This window comes from Trachemys scripta, chromosome 5 (genome assembly GCF_013100865.1).
Source record: "Trachemys scripta elegans isolate TJP31775 chromosome 5, CAS_Tse_1.0, whole genome shotgun sequence".
Taxonomy (NCBI): domain Eukaryota; kingdom Metazoa; phylum Chordata; order Testudines; family Emydidae; genus Trachemys; species Trachemys scripta.
This window is the reverse complement of record NC_048302.1, coordinates 29903737-29921488: the sequence shown is the minus strand read 5'-3', so window position 1 is coordinate 29921488 and position 17752 is coordinate 29903737. Positions and strand designations below refer to the sequence as shown.

Sequence of the window (17752 nt, the reverse complement as noted above, 5' to 3'; positions counted from 1 at the left end):
CCTAATCTTGTGATTTGAAAAATGCTGTGAACAGAGCTTCAGTTTACAATTCAACCAAAAGACATCGAGTAGGATTTTCTTAAGTGCCTAAGTGATTTAGGAGGACAATGGGACTTGTGCTTTTAAGTTACTTAGGCACTTTTGACAACCCTACGCCTCACTTCCAGTAACAGTGTGTCGCTGGAACACTGGCTCAATACTGACTAAGAGACAAGAGGGCCACCCACCAAACCATCTGCCATACTTCATCTAGCACCCTGGGTTTCTGGGAGGTTTCTCAGGTCCAAAGCTGTTTTAGCTCAGGACATCAGAGCCTGAGGTGGTCTGTGTACCATACATCTGATACTGTAAAGCTAATATATGTTACTGTGCATCTAAAACTGTACTGAGCACTCTAGGTAAAGCTCTAAAGTGACCAAGACAGCATACTCAGAATAGTAAAATCACAGCATACCATCCTTATGAGTGTTGGACCAGAGTGAAAAGTAAAGAAGACACTAAAGAGGGGAAATAAGAGCAGAAATAAGGGGCGGGAGAACAACACACAGCATTTATTTGCTAATCCTTTCCTGACAGTCTTCTTTGGAAATCTGAAAATAATATATTTTAAAAGAAAAATATATTTAGAAATCAGTGTGCCATAGAAGGATTAATAAACATCAGAGGATACAATTCTGAACAACAGCCTGGCTCTGATATTGTCAGTGTTTCCTACAACATCCCCATCAGCTTTTTCAGAAAAAAAGGCTATACAGATTTTTCTATAATTTTAGACAACTGCAGAGGATGACTGAGACGGTCTATGACATATTATTTCATACATACACTCCTTAGTCTTCACAAGTTAATAAAAGTCCTGTATTTTAATTGTGCTATATAAATTTAATTTATATAGCACAGAAATAAATGTTCTGTGCTATATAAATCACTCTGCATTTTTGGAGATCAGTTACACCAATGGAAGATTCTTAAAACTTCACCTATAGTAATTTAGCAAGAAGGGAATAACATTGTTTTCAGCTTTTAATTATGAATTGTGTGGGGTGTTCTAGGTAGTTTTGTGTTAACAACACTGCAGGAGAGAATATTTCAATTAAAAACATGTCCATTAAATTTTTTCAGTAAAATAAAAACTATTTCATTATCAAAACTTAAGCTTGGTACCTAAATTCCCTCAATACCTCTGTAAAGGGCCAGGTGCTACACCTTATGGACCTGATTCAGTAAAGCATATAAGTATGTGCTTAACTTTAAGGAGTTTGTGACAGAAAACACTCCTGTATTCACACCCTGTACACTATTCTAATAATCTTCATACAAAGTATACCTTGTAAGATGTCATTTGAAAACTCATAATTTGCTGGTCAGTATTGTCCTGGTAAAATATATGGGACAACATTGTATGTGAAATTATAAGATTTCCCTGTATGATGTCATGTCTGTGTCCTGAACAAAGGAATTTGTGCTCTGCCCATTTTGCATTTAAGCAGTAAACAGAGTCAACAAGCGTGAAGGGAAGACAAAGGAAATTCAGACGGGTGCAAAACCCAGAAGGAAATATCCTTCCACATAGATTCTTTGGCTCTTCGTTCTCAACTAGAAATATTTTTCAAGCAGGGGACTGAAACTATTAAAAGGAGGGACAAACAATCCACGCATCCCTATCTCTTTCTCTCTGTCCATCACATTCACTGCACCTGAAGAGACAAAGCAACGGTTGGACTCTGGGGAAAAGGTCTTGACCTGAAAGTTTGGTCAGTAATCTGCTATGGTAACACACTTTGCTTGAATCTAATATAGTTCATTAAGTTAGGCACCAGTAAGCATGTTATCTTTATTTTTCATGTAACCATTTCTGACTTTAATGTCTTATTACTTGTACTCACTTAAAATCTTTCTTTGTAGTTAATAAACCTTTTTTATTGTTTTATTTCATCAACTGTGTTCAAGATGAAGTGTCTGAATAACTCCATTTAGGGCAACAAGTTGTGTGAATATTATTCCCTTAAAGGAATAATGGACTCAGTATATTGCACTGTCCAGGAGAGGGTTGGGCAGTAAGGACATACATTTCTGGGGGGAAATCTGAGATTGGGAGTGCATTGGGGTAACCCTGTGGTGGTTTTTAAGGCTGATGAAAGCCAAGGTGTGGCTGGCTGGTTGGCTGCAGCAGACACACAGACATAGCTGCGAGTGTGTTCATGCTGGAGACTGTTTGTGAGCAGCAAGGCATTTTAAAGGATACCCCTGGTTACAGGACAGGGGTGAGACAGCTACTCATCAGTCTAGATTGTACCCTGTATGTCAGAGTGGTGCTAAATCCCATTAACATCAATTCAATTTACCCATATACTTAAATGCTTTCCTGAACTGAGGCCTTTACCTGTGAATTTTATTTATTTATTTGTTTATTTATTTTAAAATGGAGATATCCCATCTCCTAGAACTGGAAGGGACCTTGAAAGGTCATCCAGTCCAGCCCCCTGCCGTCACTAGCAGGACTGATTTTGCCCCAGATCCCTAAGTGGCCCCCTCAAGGATTGAACTCACAACCCTGGATTTAGCAGGCCAATGCCCCCCGGGAGTGTCAACTGAAATCACACAATGACTGCAGGACTTTAGAGAGATGGCCTCAAAATTTGGAAATTATAGAAATTTAAAACATCTTAAAAATAGGGCAAGTTAGGTTGGAGAGAGAGTTCTATTCTACTTTTAATAGGTGTTGTCTAAATTGCTTCTCCTGCTTCAAAACACTAGAGATGCCAGTGACTCTGCATATTCAGATCACAGCATCAGAATAGTGTGGACGTAGTCTTGTAGACATCAAGGAAACACTTTAATTGGATTATATATTTAATAAGTTTATGTTAATGGATTTAATAAGTAGCTTTGAAGCAGCTTGACTCAGCCCTGATAGAGTGAAATAACCTTGCATCCAGTATCCCTGAGGTGGCAACAGTTCAGTAAACGTTTATGTTGTTTATGAAGCCTTGTCCATTTTGAGGAAGCATAAGCATGGGGTATATGGGTGGGAAAGGAACTCTTTTGTATTTTTGTAAGTCAAAGGACAATGTTATGACCAGGAAGACAACAGGTGATAACAGTCAAGAGGCCACTGAAGAGTTTAGGCTGTTCACCTAAATACAAAGGGGTGAAATCATCTTGATAGAGTTTTCACCTCATCTTATTCTCTCAATGTTGCTCATTGTGGAAAAGCACAGGCTTGTGGATGTAACTAAGAAACAGTACCCTAAAAGGAGAACCCCAAAAGTGGACCAAGATTCATACTAACATCACCGATCAGAATTGGACAATGCAGATCCCCTGATTCAGTCAGAAGGTCACAACAGGAAGTCCAGTGGGACAATACTAGCATGCGTTTCACCCACAAAAGACCAGGTAAACAAGGAAAAAGTGTGCTATTCTTGAGATTACCACAACACCGCTACTATGTCTTATATTCATACTTTCCCTTCCAAGGAAAGCAGAGACAAAGACATGCCCAGGTGAGGTGTCAAACCACCCACCTACAGCCATTGTCCAGCAAGGGAGCTACAATGCAATGACTCACCTGCATGAGGCCACGCCAGGGGATTTGTTCAACCTTGCCTGGGGACTCAGCAGTGCCCACGAGACATGCCTGGACTTGTATTCTGTTTTATACAATAAGTCCCATGTGTTTGTAGAACACAGGGGCCCCATGCTTGGCCTTTTTCCTGCCCCCACCTATGCTGCAAGCAGTAAAGACACTGAGAAGAAGACTGAAGACCCCAACAGAGGAGACTGGCTCAGATTTAAGGGACAAAATCTGTATATTAAGGACTGCAGTATCCAGTGGGGTGAGAAAAACTGCTTAGTCTAGTTGTTGCCCTGTCTAATAGGGTTGAGAGTTTAGACTGCGTGCTTATATTTTATTTCCTTTGTTAACTGACTCTGACTTTTTGCCTAACATTTATAGTCACTTAAAATCTATCTTTTGTAGTCAATAAATTTGTTTAACTGTTTATCTTTACCAGGGGGCTTGCCTGTAGTGTGTGGTAAATCTGCTCAGGTTTTGCAAAGGCTGGTGTATATCCACTTTCCATCGATGAACCAATTAATAAATTTGCACTGCTCATCTTGAGCAGTGCAAGATGCTATATTCCTGAAGTACAGTGCTGGGAGCTGGGGGGATTTGTCTGGTTCCTTTCTCTGTATGATTAATGAGCGGCTCTGGGAGCATTCATGCAATCTAGCGGGTATGGGGCTCCACATGCAGCTGTGCTGAGTGATAACAGCACCTGCAGGAGTTTGCTGCTGGTCACTAGCAAGGCATTGTGAGAGACAACCCAGGCTGGAGAGAGTTCAGGGCGGCACAGTGGTCCCACAGTCTCAGACTGCACCCCAGGGATCCCGTCACAGAGGCCATTAGGGTGATCAGATAGCAAGTGTGAAAAATCAGGACAGGGCGTGGGGGATAATAGGTGCCTATATAAGAAAAAGCCCCAAAAATCAGGATTGTCCCTATAAAATCGGGACATCTGGTCACCCTAGAGGCCATTAATAATAATAGCATATGTGTTTTAACCCATAGCGTATGGTACCATTGGGTATTGATTAACCTTGGTTGGAAGCAAATCTCATCCTAGATTTCTAGGAGTTATTTGGGATACATAAAGATTTAATCCTTAACCTAGTCTTTCCACAAGGGAAAGTATAAACTGCTACATAAATGCATAGGGGTAGAAAGATTAAAAAAGTCATTTAATCATGTGTGTTGTGTCAGCTTTGTGATTTGATTATTGGTTGTGCCAATGCAATAACTTGGCCAGTTCTTCTTAAATTGTTCTCTTAGTAGTTAATCAGTTTAACTTTGTATTATTGTTAACTCCTTGATTTGACTATTTACATTATAATATCAATATTAATCATATTGTTTACAACTTTAAAGAAATTATCTAACTTTGCACTAACACACCAAATTGGTTTTCTCTGATCAACTGGTGATGAGGTATAAAGCAGCCTAAATTAAAGGGACTTTAATTAAATACCCATAGACCACTGGATTCAAGTGCTAAGAAAACCCTTATCATTACATGTTACATCTGTCAAAGACCTAGGAGATGAAGTCCATTATTCTGCAAGTGCAGGATATACAGTACATTCCCTTTATGAATACTATATAGGTATACTCAGTTAATTGTTTATAAATAAGCAGAAAATTGAAGTGTCTATGCATAACATTATTTAATTTTTTAGGATAAAAATTATTCTGTAGTCTCTTGTGCAGGCTTTTTATTATTATTATTTAATTGAAAGATTTGCTATCTTACCTTGGTTGCAGGTTTTTCCAGTATACCCTGGGAGACATTTGCATTTGTTTGGTCCAATACATTCACCATGTTTGCATCTAGGCTGACATATAGCTGCAAATAGAACAACATATATTATTGTTCTGATCTAATCAACAATAATATATTACTTTAATGAAAGCAGCACAAATACTACTAATACTTAGTCCTTGTACATCACTTCCCATTTAACACTACAGTGCACACAAAGTATATTTTCAACAATAAAAACAAATACACATCAGGAGACTGATTGATAATGAGCATTATGTTCAGGGGTTATGGGATAAAATGTTCAATTTTTTGGATATTCCAGATTATGTAGTATCTGACCAGCAAATGGACTCATGGCCTTCCTGATGTACTTTATGATGCACACCATTCAGTTTGTTATTAGAATATGCCCGAACTGAACAGGAAGTTGGAGTGTCAACATCAATTAGTTATCAGTTCAGTAACAGACAAGCAACAGTGCAGTTCCAAGTGTCCACAGATTTTTTTCCCCCCTCTGAGTTGTTTAGACAGTGGTGTTTCTTTATCCTGACACTCAAAAAAAGGTTCTATGTCACCATGACTTTCCCTATTCGGAGGCTCCCTCCAGAGTTTGTTGAATGAGGCTCCCTCCAGAGTTTGTTGGCCAGAAGGATACAGGATGGTCTTTTACAGAGATGATTTGTCTCTCGGGTCATTGCTTCCAGAAGGTGGATCCGTGAAGGGAAGGATCACTGGTGCAATCCCAAGTGCTTTACTCATGTGAGTAATCTTTACATACACAAGTTCCATTTAGTTCAATGATACTACTTGGCTAAGCAGCTGTAGCAGAACCAGGCCCAAGCTTGTAATCTGTCATTCAGGTATCTCTTGTGCACTGCCACTATTACAGCAAGCTGGCACAATTTAAATATTTAAACAGTATTTTGAAAGACCTTGTTAGACACAAAAAAAAAAGGGGGGGGGGGCGTTGTTCACTGTATCTCCTTACAGCTCATTAAAAGCAGCACTATTGCTGCTGCACATAAGCCTGATTGTTAAACTTGAGCTTTGAACACATTCAAATTAATGATGAGTGCACTAAAGGGGAGCAAATTGGGGGTGGGGATGGGACACTGGGACAGCCACTGGAACAAGAAGTCACTGGGACCAGCAGGAGACTGGGAACTGTGAGGGATGGGGGTAAAACTGAGAAAAGAATTAGAGTGGATGGAGCAGAGATTAAGATGAGGGCAGACTGGAGGAGCCAGGGACAGAAGGAATAGGGCTTGGGGTGAACGGGAGCAGATGGGTTTGTAACCAGAGAGAACACTCCCCACAGAACTCAGAATAGAACCCAGGATTCCCAGTCTCAGCATTCTGCTACAATCAGCAAATAGCAGTGCAACCCACTGGCAAAGTGTGCGCTTCATCTCCCGTTTGTGGCTGGCCCACATACAGATAGACAACCTATTAATGTTATCCATCACTCTGTTAGTTCAAGTGGCAGAGGTCCATATGATGGAGCTAAAAGGTTCCAACCCTGCTGATGAATCATGTGGATATCAATGTGATTCCACATGATGGCATTTCTGTTTTTTCAGTTTGCTTTTTAAAAAAAAAAAAGCTAGGAAATTCCATACAAAACTCATTAAAAGAACATTAAGATTGTAAAGACAAGTGCTGAAAAGTCAGGAAATGCCACAATTAAGCATGAGCAACCTTAATAAAGCCCACTGGTGTATATGCATTGTGATACAATCTTTAATTACACAACTTCATGCTGTTTTATCCACATGATTTCTGCCTCATTCGTGTACAGGATGGACAGTGCTCAGGGAATGAATCAGAATTGTGTAGTGAATGAGGCTATTGTCTGTACTTCACTTTCCCATATGTTGCAGAAGTAGGAAGGTGATTAGTGAACAAGGCAGGGGATTGCGTAAAGAGAAATGAGGATCTCATCGTTAAGGCAACCAAATGCCACCCTGGAGAACTGGATTCTATCTCTGCCTCTGCCACAAAGTTCCTGTGTGATGCTAGAAAAGTCATTTAAACCAAACATCTCACAAATGGCCATTAAGTCTGTGTTCCTCATTTTCCAGGTGCCCAATTTAAGACCCTGAGGTCAGATTTGCAGAAACGCTGAGCACTGAAGTTAACAGGAACTGTGTTTTCAACATATAATGCGCTATAAAATGCTAAGTTTTCTGAAAAATCAGGCTATAAGCATCTCAGATTGTGGTTCCAAAATTATCGTACACTTTCAACATAAATGTCTGTGACTTAGTTATCCATCTGTAAAATGGTAATAATGATCCAACCTTACTTCACGAGGGTGATGTAAAGATAAATTCATTAGTGTTTGTGAAGTACTCACATACTGTGATGACAAGCTACACTGAGAAGTCCGTGTGGAAGTTAATAATTCTGTATTCAGTGAAGGATTAGGATGGTTTACAGTAAATAAGGAAATGAAATATTGAACAGTTGCTTATTGAGTAAAAAACATCTAATCCTGTGCAATGACTAAGTAGGGGTGCAATGGAAAAATAGTATGCAATCATGTAATTAAAGTTTGTATCATAATGCATATATATATGCGCGCGCGCACACACACACCCACCCACCATGGAGCTGAAGTAAGAGCTTTTGAGAGCTTGACTTTGCAACCTTACTGATGTTCTTTTAATGTATTTTTGTATGCAATTACATGCACACATCTATACACATGTGCACATTTTGTTGCAAGAGAAAGGAAATTTCGTAAAGTTTTAGTCACTCAAAATTTTAAAATATTATTCTGAATGTTGGACGACAGTCAAACAGCACAGAACACCAGTGAGAGGGTACTGTGCAAAGGTGGTTTAAAGCTCACCTTTGCACTTCTGTGAAGCACATTTCCCCAGTGTTTAAACCAGCCTTTAATAGGTCACAGGGCCCAAAAAGACCACTGAGAATTGGTCAGCCACGCTGCCTTTTTCCTTTAACACCCCAGCAGGGAAGGTGTATGCTATTTTAAAAAATGCTATACACCAAAGGGTCACTGTTACACTGAGATGATGATATTCCTGGGATGATGATGCCAGATTTGTAACCAGATTGTACTGTCAGTCCAGTGCAAAGCAGCTGCATGACACCAGAGAACCCAGACCCAGTATGTTTACAGCCATTATTAAGCATGAATATAAAACATTAAATAACCTCTCAGCTATTTAAACCTAGCAGCAATAACCCTAAATGACAGTTTCATAGCATTAGTGTACAAATTTTAGAAGGTGAGGAAGGGAGAGTGGTTAATTTACAATTATACCTTTATTTAAAAAAATATATTTTGCCACAGTGGGTGATGTGAACTTTATGGATTTTCTTAAACACTGAGTATTTTTCATATTCCTCAATGCATATTTGTTCTAGAGAGAGTTAGTCTGCATGAGGAGAGCTCAGGGCAGAATGCATGTACATGAGGTTCCTTTTAAGGCCCAATTTCTGCCCTCTGATACATACCAGGTTACTGAGGCTTTCAGGATAATTTATGCAAAGGAGATAATTAAAATCAGTTCTCTCATTATATGTATTACCCTATGTGCAATTCTGCCTTTAGTGAAGGCACCCAGAGAAAAACTTCATGTGCCTACAAGGGGATGTGGATCGCTGTAGATGGGAATCACAGAAAACAGGAATCAAGCAAGCGGCTCCTATTTTATCCTCTGTAACTAAACATAGTCACAGTAAATTTTCCAAGTACACCTCTACCCCGATATAACGCAACCCAATGTAACATGGGTTCTCATATAGTGCGGTAACCCCGGGGCTCCAGCGGCGCTTTAAAGGGCCCGGGGCTCCCGCTGCTGCGGGTAGCCCCGGGCCCTTTAAATCACCACTGGAGCCCTGCTGCTGCTACCCCCGGGGCTCCAGCAGCGGGGCTCAGGCGGCGATTAAAGGGCCCGGGCTCTCCGCAGCAGCTGGAGTCCAGGGCTCTTTAAATCACCACTGGAGCCCTGCGGCTGCTACCCAGATATAAAGGGATTTTTGGCTCCCAAGGACCGCATTATATCGGGGTAGAGGTGTATATTAATCTGCCAAAGGAACGTATAGCTTGGCACCTCCTCAAGGAGAGGGATAAGAGAATGAAGAAAACGCTGGATGGATCTCCAGAAGTAGTTTCTTCCAAATTCATCCCTCTGTGAGTGGATGGTAAGATTCCCAGCCACAGGAGAAGTGGGATTTCAACTATACAAACTAGTTGTGGGGCGAGGAAGCATTTCATATTATCAATATGCAATACTAGCTCAGTTGTTGTGTAAATGAATGTATTTAATTTGTTGATTTCAATGTAACTACTTTTGGAGTAAGTTGCTACTTGTTGTGAGCAAAGGAATCAATAAGTGGCCACTAGTTTATAGTCAGTCTGGGTCCCCACGAGCACCACCACCCCTTTCTTCAAACCTATCTTGAGTGGGAAATTTCATTTAAAAAATAAAACTTGAAGTGGGCTAAAAAGCAAGTGTGTAGAATGACTCTTTGTTACTGCATACATCTCAGTCATTTCCATTTAGATCACTTACAAAATACAAGTGTTTAATACTGCCAACCCTGCTGAAACAGTAATAATTGCAGAACATGAAGTTATGTTCTATTTGCTTCTTGCATCATCAACAATCTTGCCAGCTAAATTCTGATTCCACAGATGGAGAGTAAATATGGAACACCAAGAGATCACTATTACATCGACATTTTTCTGAACCTAACATGCTTTAATTAAAACAAATGTGAAACAACACTAATAAAAATGCACAAGTAATTAAAAAACTGCAACAGCAAAGCAATGATACTATGGAAAGAAACAGGGAAAAAATAGGTCTATGAATTTATTTTTACTGTCACAGGATCCACTTCATGCTAATATGATTATTTTTAGATTGCTAAGAATCATTACAACTCTGGAAAACATTTTACAGCTCAAACAATTCAAAGAGGAGCCTGCGCCAAGCATTTTTTTGTTATAATGTCTTTTTTATTATCAAAACACACTGCCTTTAACTCCTTAAAAAGTGAAATCTGTTCCCTTACTGAAAGTATTTATTCCAGTGCCATGATATTTTGGTGAATATTTATTATGTACTGACAAGTTTAGCACTGTACAAGACACAAAATGCAGACAGTCCCTGCCCTGACGAGTTTACAGTCTGAGCAAAATGGACACAAAGTAGACAAGAAACCAGAGGATGGTATAACTGGGATGTTATATTTTTATAATTTATTGATTCCATATGTTTCAATTGATTTTGTAGAATATTAATGCCATTTAGAATTTGCCAAGTAATGAACTAGAGTCAGTTGTTATTTTAATAAACCCAACAGTAACTTGCATCATAAAGTTGAACATATTAAAGACCTTAGTTAATAGAAATTTGTAACACGGACCCCACAAATCTAACTTTCTAGCTTCCACCCTAGACCAAGCTATTGAACAGAAAAAAATATTTAGTATTAGCTCTCTCAGAGCCAATGCAAACAAATCTCTGACCAGCCAAAGATCTTTCCCATTTCATAGACTAAGTTCAGAAGGGACCATTGTGATCATCTAGTCTGAACCCCTGCACATCGCAGGCCACAGAACTTCATCCACCCACTCCTGTAATAAACCCCTGACCTCTAGCTGAGTTACTGAAGTCCTCTAATCATGGTTTAAAAACTTCAAGTTACAGAGAATTTAACATTTAGACCTGCAAGTGACCTGTGCCCCATGCTACAGAGGAAGGCAACCCCCCCACCCCCAGGGTCTCAGCCAATCTGACCTGGGGGGAAATTCATTCCCAACCACAAATATGGCAATCAGTTAGATGACCCAGAGCACAGGGGTAAGACCCACAAGGCAGATACCTGGGGAAGAATTCTCTTTAGTAACCCAGAGCCCTCCCCATCTAGTGTCCTGTCTCTGGCCATTGGGGATTTTTGCTACTGGCAGCTGCTGATGGGCCACATGGTATCGTACGCAGTCCCATCATAGCATCCCCTCCATAAACTTATCAAGCTCGGTCTTGAAGACAGTTAGGTTTTTGAGCCCACTGCTCCCCTTGGAAGGCTGTTTCAGAACTTCACTCCTCTAATGATTGGAAACCATCTAATTTCAAGCCTAAACTTGTTAATGACCAGTTTATATCCATTTGTTCTTGTGTCCACATTGGTGAGTAACTTAAATAACTCCTCTCCCTCTCGTATTTATCCCTCTGATGTATTTATAGAGGGCAATCATATCTCCCCTCAGCCTTCTTTTGGTTAGACTAAACAAGCCACGCTCTTTGAGTCTCCTCTCATAAGGCAGGTTCTCCATTCCTCGAATCATCTTAGCAGCCTTTCTTTGCACCTGTTCCAGTTTGAATTAATCTTTCTTAAACATGCGAGACCAGAACTGCACACAGTATTCCAGAGGAGGTCTCATCAGTGCCTTGTGTAATGGTACTAACACTTCCCTGTCTCTACTGGAAACACCTTGCCTGATGCATCCTAGGACTGCAATAGCCTTTTTCACGGCCGCACCACATTGACGGCTCATAGTCATCCTGTGATCAACCAATAACCCCAGGTCTTTTTCCTCCTCTGTAGCTTCTAACTGGTAAGTCCTCAGCTCATAGCAAAAATTCTTGTTGCTAGTCTCTAAAGGCATAACCTTGCACTATTAAATATCATCCCATTTCTATTCCTCCAGTTTACAAGGTCATCATGACCTCCTTGTATGATATTCTGGTCCTCTTCTGTATTGACAATACCTCCCAACTTTGTGTCATCTGCAAATTTTATTAGAACACACTCACTTTTTGTGCCAAGATCAGTAATAAAAATGTTAAATAAGACTGGTACCAAGACCGATGTCTGAGGAACTCCACTGATGACCTCCCACCAGCCTGAAGGTTCACCTTTCAGTATGACCTATTGTAGTCGTATCAAATGTCTTACTGAAATCCAGGTAGATTAGATCTACTGCATTTCCTTTGTCTAAAAAATCAGTTATATTCTCAAAGCGGGAGATCAGGTTGGTCTGGTATGATCTACCTTTTGTAAAACCATGTTGTATTTTATCCAAATTACCGTTCACCTCTATGTCCTTAACTACTTTCTCTTTCAAAATTTGTTCCAAGCCTTTCCATACAATTGAGGTAAAATTAACAGTCCTGTAGTTTCCTGGATAATTTTTTCCCCTTTCTTAAAAATAGGAATTATGTTAGCAATTCTCCAGTGATAGGGTACGATCCCCGAGTTTACAGATTCATTAAAAATCCTTGCTATTGGGCCTGCTATTTCTTGTGCCAGGTCCTTTAATATTCTTGGATGGAGATTATCCGGGCACCCGATTTAGTCCCATTAAACTGTTTGGTTTGACTTCCACCTCAGCTGTGGTAATTTCCACCTCCATATCCTCACTGCCATTAGCCACCCTGCCACTATATAAGAACGGCCATTCTGGGTTAGACCAAAGGTCCATCTAGCCCAGTATCCTGTCTTCCAACAGTGGCCAATGTCAGGTGCCCCAGAGGGAATGAACAGAACAGGTAATCATCAAGTGATCCTATTCCCAGCTTCTGGCAAACAGAGGTTAGGGACACCAACCCTGACCATTCTGGCTAATATCCTTTGATGAACTTATCCTCCATGAACTTATCTAGTTCTCCCTGTTATAGTCTTGGCCTTCACAATATTCTCTGGCAAGGAGTTCCACAGGTTGACTGTGCATTGTGTGAAAAAATACTTCCCTTTGTTTGCTTTAAACCTGCTGCCTATTAATTTTATTTGGTGACCCCTAGTTCTTGTGTTATGAGAGGGAATAAACAGCACTTCCTTAGCCCTGATCTACACTGGGAGAGGGGGAAGGATCGATCTAAGTTATGCAACTTCAGCTACGTGAATAAGGTAGCTGAAGTCGACGTACTTAGACCTACTCACCGCAGTGAGTCGACTGCTGACACTCCCCAGTCAACTCTGCCTACTCCTCTCAGCCTGGTGGAGTACAGGAATCAATGGGAGAGCGCTTGGGGGTCGATTTATCACGTCTAGACTAGACGCAATAAGTCGACCACCACTGGATCGATCGCTGCCTGCTGATCTGGCAGGTAGTATAGACATACCCTTATTTACTTTCTCCACACCAGTCATGATTTTATAGACCTCTATCATATCCCCCCTTAGTCCTCTCTTTCCAAGCCGAAAAGTCCAAGTCTTATTAATCTCTCCTCATATGGCAGCCGTTCCATACCCCTAATCAATTTTGTTTCCCTTTTCTGACCTTTTTCCAATTCCAATGCATCTTTTTAAGATGAGGCGACCACATCTGCATACAGTATTCAAGATGTGGGCTACCATGGATTTATATAGAGGCAATATGATATTTTCTGTCTTATTACCTATCCCTTTCTGAACAATTCCCAACATTCTGTTCACTTTTTTGACTGACTGCTGCACATTGAGTTGATGTTTTCAGAGAATTAACCACAATGACTCCAAGATCTCTTTCTTGAGTGGCAACAGCAAATTTAGACCCCATCATTTTATATGTATAGTTGGGATTATGTTTTTCAAAGTGCATTACTTTGAATTTATCAACATTGAATTTAATGTACTATTTTGTTACCCAGTTTTGTGAAATCCTTTTGTAGCTCTTCGCAGTCTGCTTGGGACTTAACTATCTTGAGTAGTTTTGTACCTTCTGCAAATTTGGCCACTTCTCTGTTTACCCCTTTTTCCAGATCATTTATGAATACTGTATGTTGAATAGGACTGGTCCCAGTACAGACCCCTGGTGGACACCATTATTTACCTCTCTCCATTCTGAAAACTGACCATTTATTCCTATCCTTTGTTTCCTATCTTTTAACCAGTTACCAATCCATGAGAGGACTTTCCCTCTTATCCCATGATAGCTTACTCTGCTTAAGAGCCTTTGGTGAGGGACCTTGTCAAATGCTTTCTGAAAATCTATATCCATTGGATCCCCCTTGTCCACATGCTTGTTGACCTCCTCAAAGAATTCTAGTAGATTGGTGAGGCATGATTTCCCTTTAAAAAACCATGTTGACTTTCCCCCCAACAAATTATGTTCATCTATGTGTCTGACAATTTTGTTCTTTACTATAGTTTTAACCAGTTTGCCCAGTACCGAAGTCAGGCTTACCACCCTGTAACTGCCGGGGTCACCTCTGGAGCCCTTTTTAAAAATTGGCATCACATTAGCTATCCTCCAGTCATTTGGTACAGAAGCTGATTTAAATTATAGGTTACAGACTACGGTTAGTAGTCCTGCAATTTCACATTTGAGTTCCGTCAGAACTCTTGGGTGAATACCATCTGGTCCTGGTGACTTATTACTGTTTAGTTTATCAATTTGTTCCAAAATCTCCTCTAACGACACCTCAATCTGGGACAGTTCCTCAGATTTGTCACCTAAAAAAGACTAGCTCAGGTTTGGGAATCTCCCTCACATCCTCAGCCGTGAAGACCGAAGCAAAGGATTCATTTAGTTTCTCTACAATGGCCTTATCGTTCTCATGCTCCTTTAGCATCTTGATCATCCAGTGGCCCCACTGTTTTTTTTAGCAGGCTTCCTGCTTCTGATGTACTTTAAAAAAATTGCTATTATTTTTTGAGTCTTTGGCAAGTTGTTCTTCAAATTCTCTTTTGGCCTTCCTAATTATATTTTTACACTTCCTTTTTCAGAGTTTATGCGCCTTTCTATTTTTCTCACTAGGATTTAACTTCCACTTTTTAAAGGATGCCTTTTTTCTCTCTCACTGCTTCTTTTAATTTGGTGTTTAGCCACGGTGGCACTTTTTTGGTTCTCTTACTATGTTTTTTAATTTGGGGTATAATTAAGTTGAGCTTCTATTATTGTGTGTTTAAAAAGTTTCCATGAAGCTTGCAGGGATTTCACTTTTGGCACTGTACCTTTTAATTTCTGTTTCACTAACTTCCTCATTTTTGTGTCATCCCCCCTTCTGAAATTAAATGCTACAGTGTTGCGCTGCTGTGGTGTTTTCCCTGTCACGGGGATGTTAAATTTAATTATATTATGGTCACTATTACCAAGCGGTCCAGCTATATTCACCTCTTGAACCTGATCCTGTGCTCCACTTAGGACTAAATCAAGAATTGCCTCTCCTCTTGTGGGTTTCAGGACTCCAAGAACCAGTCATTTAAGGTGTCAAGAAACTTTATCTCTGCATCCCATCCTGACGGGACACGTACCCAGTCAATATGGGGATAGTGGAAATCTCCCATTATGATTGAGTTTTTTTTATTTTTATCGCCTCTCTAGTCTCCCTGAGCATTTCACAGTCACTATCACCATCCTGGTCAGGTGGTTGGTAATAAATCCTTATGGCTATATTCTTATTAATAGAGCATGAAATTACTATCCATAGAGATTCTATGGTACAATTTGGTTTATTTAAGGTTTTTACTTCATTTGATTCTACTCTTTCACATACAGTGCCACTCCCCCACCAGCACAACCTGTTCTGTCCTTTTGATATATTTTGTACCCTGGTATTACTGTGTCTCATTGACTATCCTCATTCCACCAAGTTTCTGTAGTGCTTATTATATCAATATTCTCATTTGATAGGAGGCACTCTAGTTCACCCACCTTATTTAGGCTTCTAGCATTTGTATATAAGCACTTTAAAAACTTGTCACTTTTCAGCTGTCATTACATGATGTAATTGAATGGGCCTCTTTTTCCCCAGTTCCTAATAAATCTAAACCCCTGCTCCCTACACCCTTGTCTCAGCCACGCATTGAGACCCTGTAGTTCTGCCTGTCTAACTGGCCCTGCGCGTGGAACTGGAAACATTTCAGAGAAGGCTACCCTGGAGGTCTTGGACTTCAGTCACTATACCTAAGCTCCTCATTAGCCTCATTAAAAACTGAGGCAAAGTATTTGTTTAGGTGTTGGGCCATGCCTAGATTATCCTCATCCTCAGTGCTTAGTGGTCCCACTTCTTCTTTCCTTGTTTTCTTCTTATTTATATGGCTATAGAACCTTCCCTACACATTTTTTCTCCTTGCTTGGGATGCAGGCTTCAGATAGCTTCTGCAGCTTCGACTTAAAGTAATTTCAAGCCTCCTCCGCATTCAGATTCTTGAGTTCTTTGGTCCAGTCCACTTCCCTAATTAATTCCCTGAATTTATTAAAGTTAGCTCTTTTGAAATCAAGGACCCTGGTAACAGATCTATTTTTGTTCATCCTTCCATTTAGTTTAAATTGAATTAACTCATAAATAATGCTACATTTTAGTCAAGGGGTAATTTTAGTAAAAGTCATGGACAGGTCATGGGCAGTAAACAAAAATTCACGGCCTATGACCTGTCCATGACTTATACTATATACACCCCTGACTAAATCTTCGGGGGGAAGGGGGGAGTGGCCCGTGGGCGCCATGGGTGCTGGGCAGGGGCAGCGGTGCATGGCCCAGGACCCCTACTGGTGCTGGGGAGGGATTGGCAGGACAGGCAGGTTCCCTATCTGGCTCTGTGCCTCCTCAGAAGCAACATACCCGTCCCTCTGTTCCTAGGCGAAGGTGTGGCCAGTGACCTCTGTGCTCTGGCTCCGCACAGAGCGCCAGCTCCGCAGCTCCCGTTGGAACTGCAGCCAATGGGAGCAGCGGGGGGCAGGGCCCAGAAGCAGAGCCAGCACGCAGAGCCCCCTGGCCACGCCTCCGCCTAGGAGCCAAGGGATGTTGCCACTTCTGGGGAGCCCTCCCCCCCCCCCAGAGGTAAGCGCTGCCCAGAGCCTTCACTCCCTCCTGTGCCCCAACCCCCAGCTCTGAGTCACCTTCCACAACCAAACTCCTGCTGGGAGAGGGGGGCGGGGTGGCCCAAGACTGCCCAGCAACGGCTGGCACGGCTGGCCCAGAGGCTGCCCGAGCTGCTCAGTGGCCCCCAGGCCAGCTGCACCGGCCACTGCAGAAGTCATGGAGGTCCCAGAAAGTCATGGAATCCATGACTTCCATGACAAACTCACAGCCTTACTCATGATCACTCGAACCAAGGTTGTCCTCTGCAACCAGTGCTTCTATGAGGTCCTCACTACTCATCAATACCAATTCTAAAATGGTATCACCTCTTGTTGATTTAGCAACTACTTGGTGAAGAAATCTGTCAGCTATCACATCCAGGAAAATCTGGGCCCTACTGTTATTAGTAGCACTTAGGAAGTTAAAGTCTCCTATAATCACACGATTCCCAGTAGTATTTATTTCATTAAAAACATTAAAAGAAGTCTCTCTCTGTATCCAAATCAGATCCTGGTGGTCTGTAACACTCCCCAAGCACTATATCGGGGGAACCTCTACTAGCTTTCTTCCCTGAAGTGATTTTGGTCCAAACAGACTCTGTCTTATCCATTCCATCACTTCTAATTTCTTTACAGTCTATCATATAATTTATATACAATGCTA

The 17752-nt window shown here is 41.0% G+C and overlaps 1 protein-coding gene across 5 annotated transcripts in view; it reads right to left on the bottom strand.

Moving 5' to 3' along the window:
- The window catches only part of NPNT (nephronectin), a 90109-nt gene that overhangs the window by 39946 nt on the left and 32411 nt on the right, over positions 1-17752 (bottom strand). For all 5 annotated transcript variants that reach the window (XM_034770821.1, XM_034770816.1, XM_034770818.1 and 2 more), the window contains one exon: positions 5313-5405. In XM_034770821.1, coding sequence (XP_034626712.1) covers positions 5313-5405 — 93 coding nt within the window. The remainder of the gene's footprint in view (positions 1-5312; positions 5406-17752) is intronic.